At 52.9% G+C, this 943-nt stretch overlaps 1 protein-coding gene across 1 annotated transcript in view; it reads left to right on the top strand.

Annotated features, from left to right (window-relative positions):
* The first annotated feature begins 507 nt into the window (after positions 1-507).
* The window catches only part of LOC108731507 (uncharacterized), a 719-nt gene continuing 283 nt past the window's right edge, over positions 508-943 (top strand). Inside the window, exon 1 of the mRNA XM_018461860.1 lies at positions 508-825. Coding sequence (XP_018317362.1) covers positions 567-825 — 259 coding nt within the window. The 5' untranslated portion in view covers positions 508-566. The remainder of the gene's footprint in view (positions 826-943) is intronic.

Raw genomic sequence — 943 nt, 5'->3', positions numbered from 1 at the left:
AGTGGTGGTGGTAGTGGCGGCGGTAACGGTGGCAGTAGCGGTGGTAGTATCCGAGTTCAGGGGTGGTTAGAGGTGTAGGTACGGTCCACGGCCCCGTGGGCATAGGGCGCAGGCAGAGGGTTGGATGGGTATTGATCAGCCGAGCGGCCAACAAGACGCCAGGATACCCACTATAGCTGCCGCGCGTTCGCGCGCGTTCGCGCGCGCGTGCGCGCACCCTGCTACTCTACCACTAACGTCGTTGTCATCGTTCGTGTCGCACACACATCACGCCCACGCGACATCACGTACGCACCAGCACGCGCTACGGATGTCTACTATATATCTGCTACCACACGGGCCAACATAAGCTAACACCAGCATCTATAACACCACCCGCACGAACTCGTGCGCTCCGCTATGTTCGTTGCTCGACGATGGAAGCGAGGAGGCGAGCTTGAGAGGGACGGATAGACGAGGATGATGAGATTGAGAGGCTCGAAGAGAGGGAAAGGAAAGAGAGGAGAGTAGAGAGAATCAGAGGAAAATTTTGCAATGCTAGACGGTCGACAAGACGCCACTGCAGGATGGTTGCTGTAGGCACCAACACACAAAGACATATCAACCCCACCGGTGTCGAACGCGCTATATACACTCGCAACCTTCACGGGCATAAACTACCGTCGTCTGTAACATTACCCTCTATACCGCCGAGACTTTCCACATGTATTTTGCGACAAAGACATAGAGACACGAGCGTCGAGGAATTACGTGCACTTGAGAGAGAAAAGGGATGGGAGTTTCTACTACTAGGCAATCAACAGACTTTGGCTTTGCGAAGATATCGTACGTAGAATTATCCAACATTGCTCATTTAACACACACGCGTTAATACAAACAAATCCAACACACACACACACACACACACACACACACACACACACACACACACACACACACACAC

The sequence above is a fragment of the Mycetomoellerius zeteki genome, unplaced genomic scaffold, assembly GCF_001594055.1.
Source record: "Mycetomoellerius zeteki isolate Tzet28-1 unplaced genomic scaffold, Tzet1.0 scaffold133, whole genome shotgun sequence".
Taxonomy (NCBI): Eukaryota; Metazoa; Arthropoda; class Insecta; order Hymenoptera; family Formicidae; genus Mycetomoellerius; species Mycetomoellerius zeteki.
This window is presented reverse-complemented; position numbering and strand designations above follow the sequence as displayed.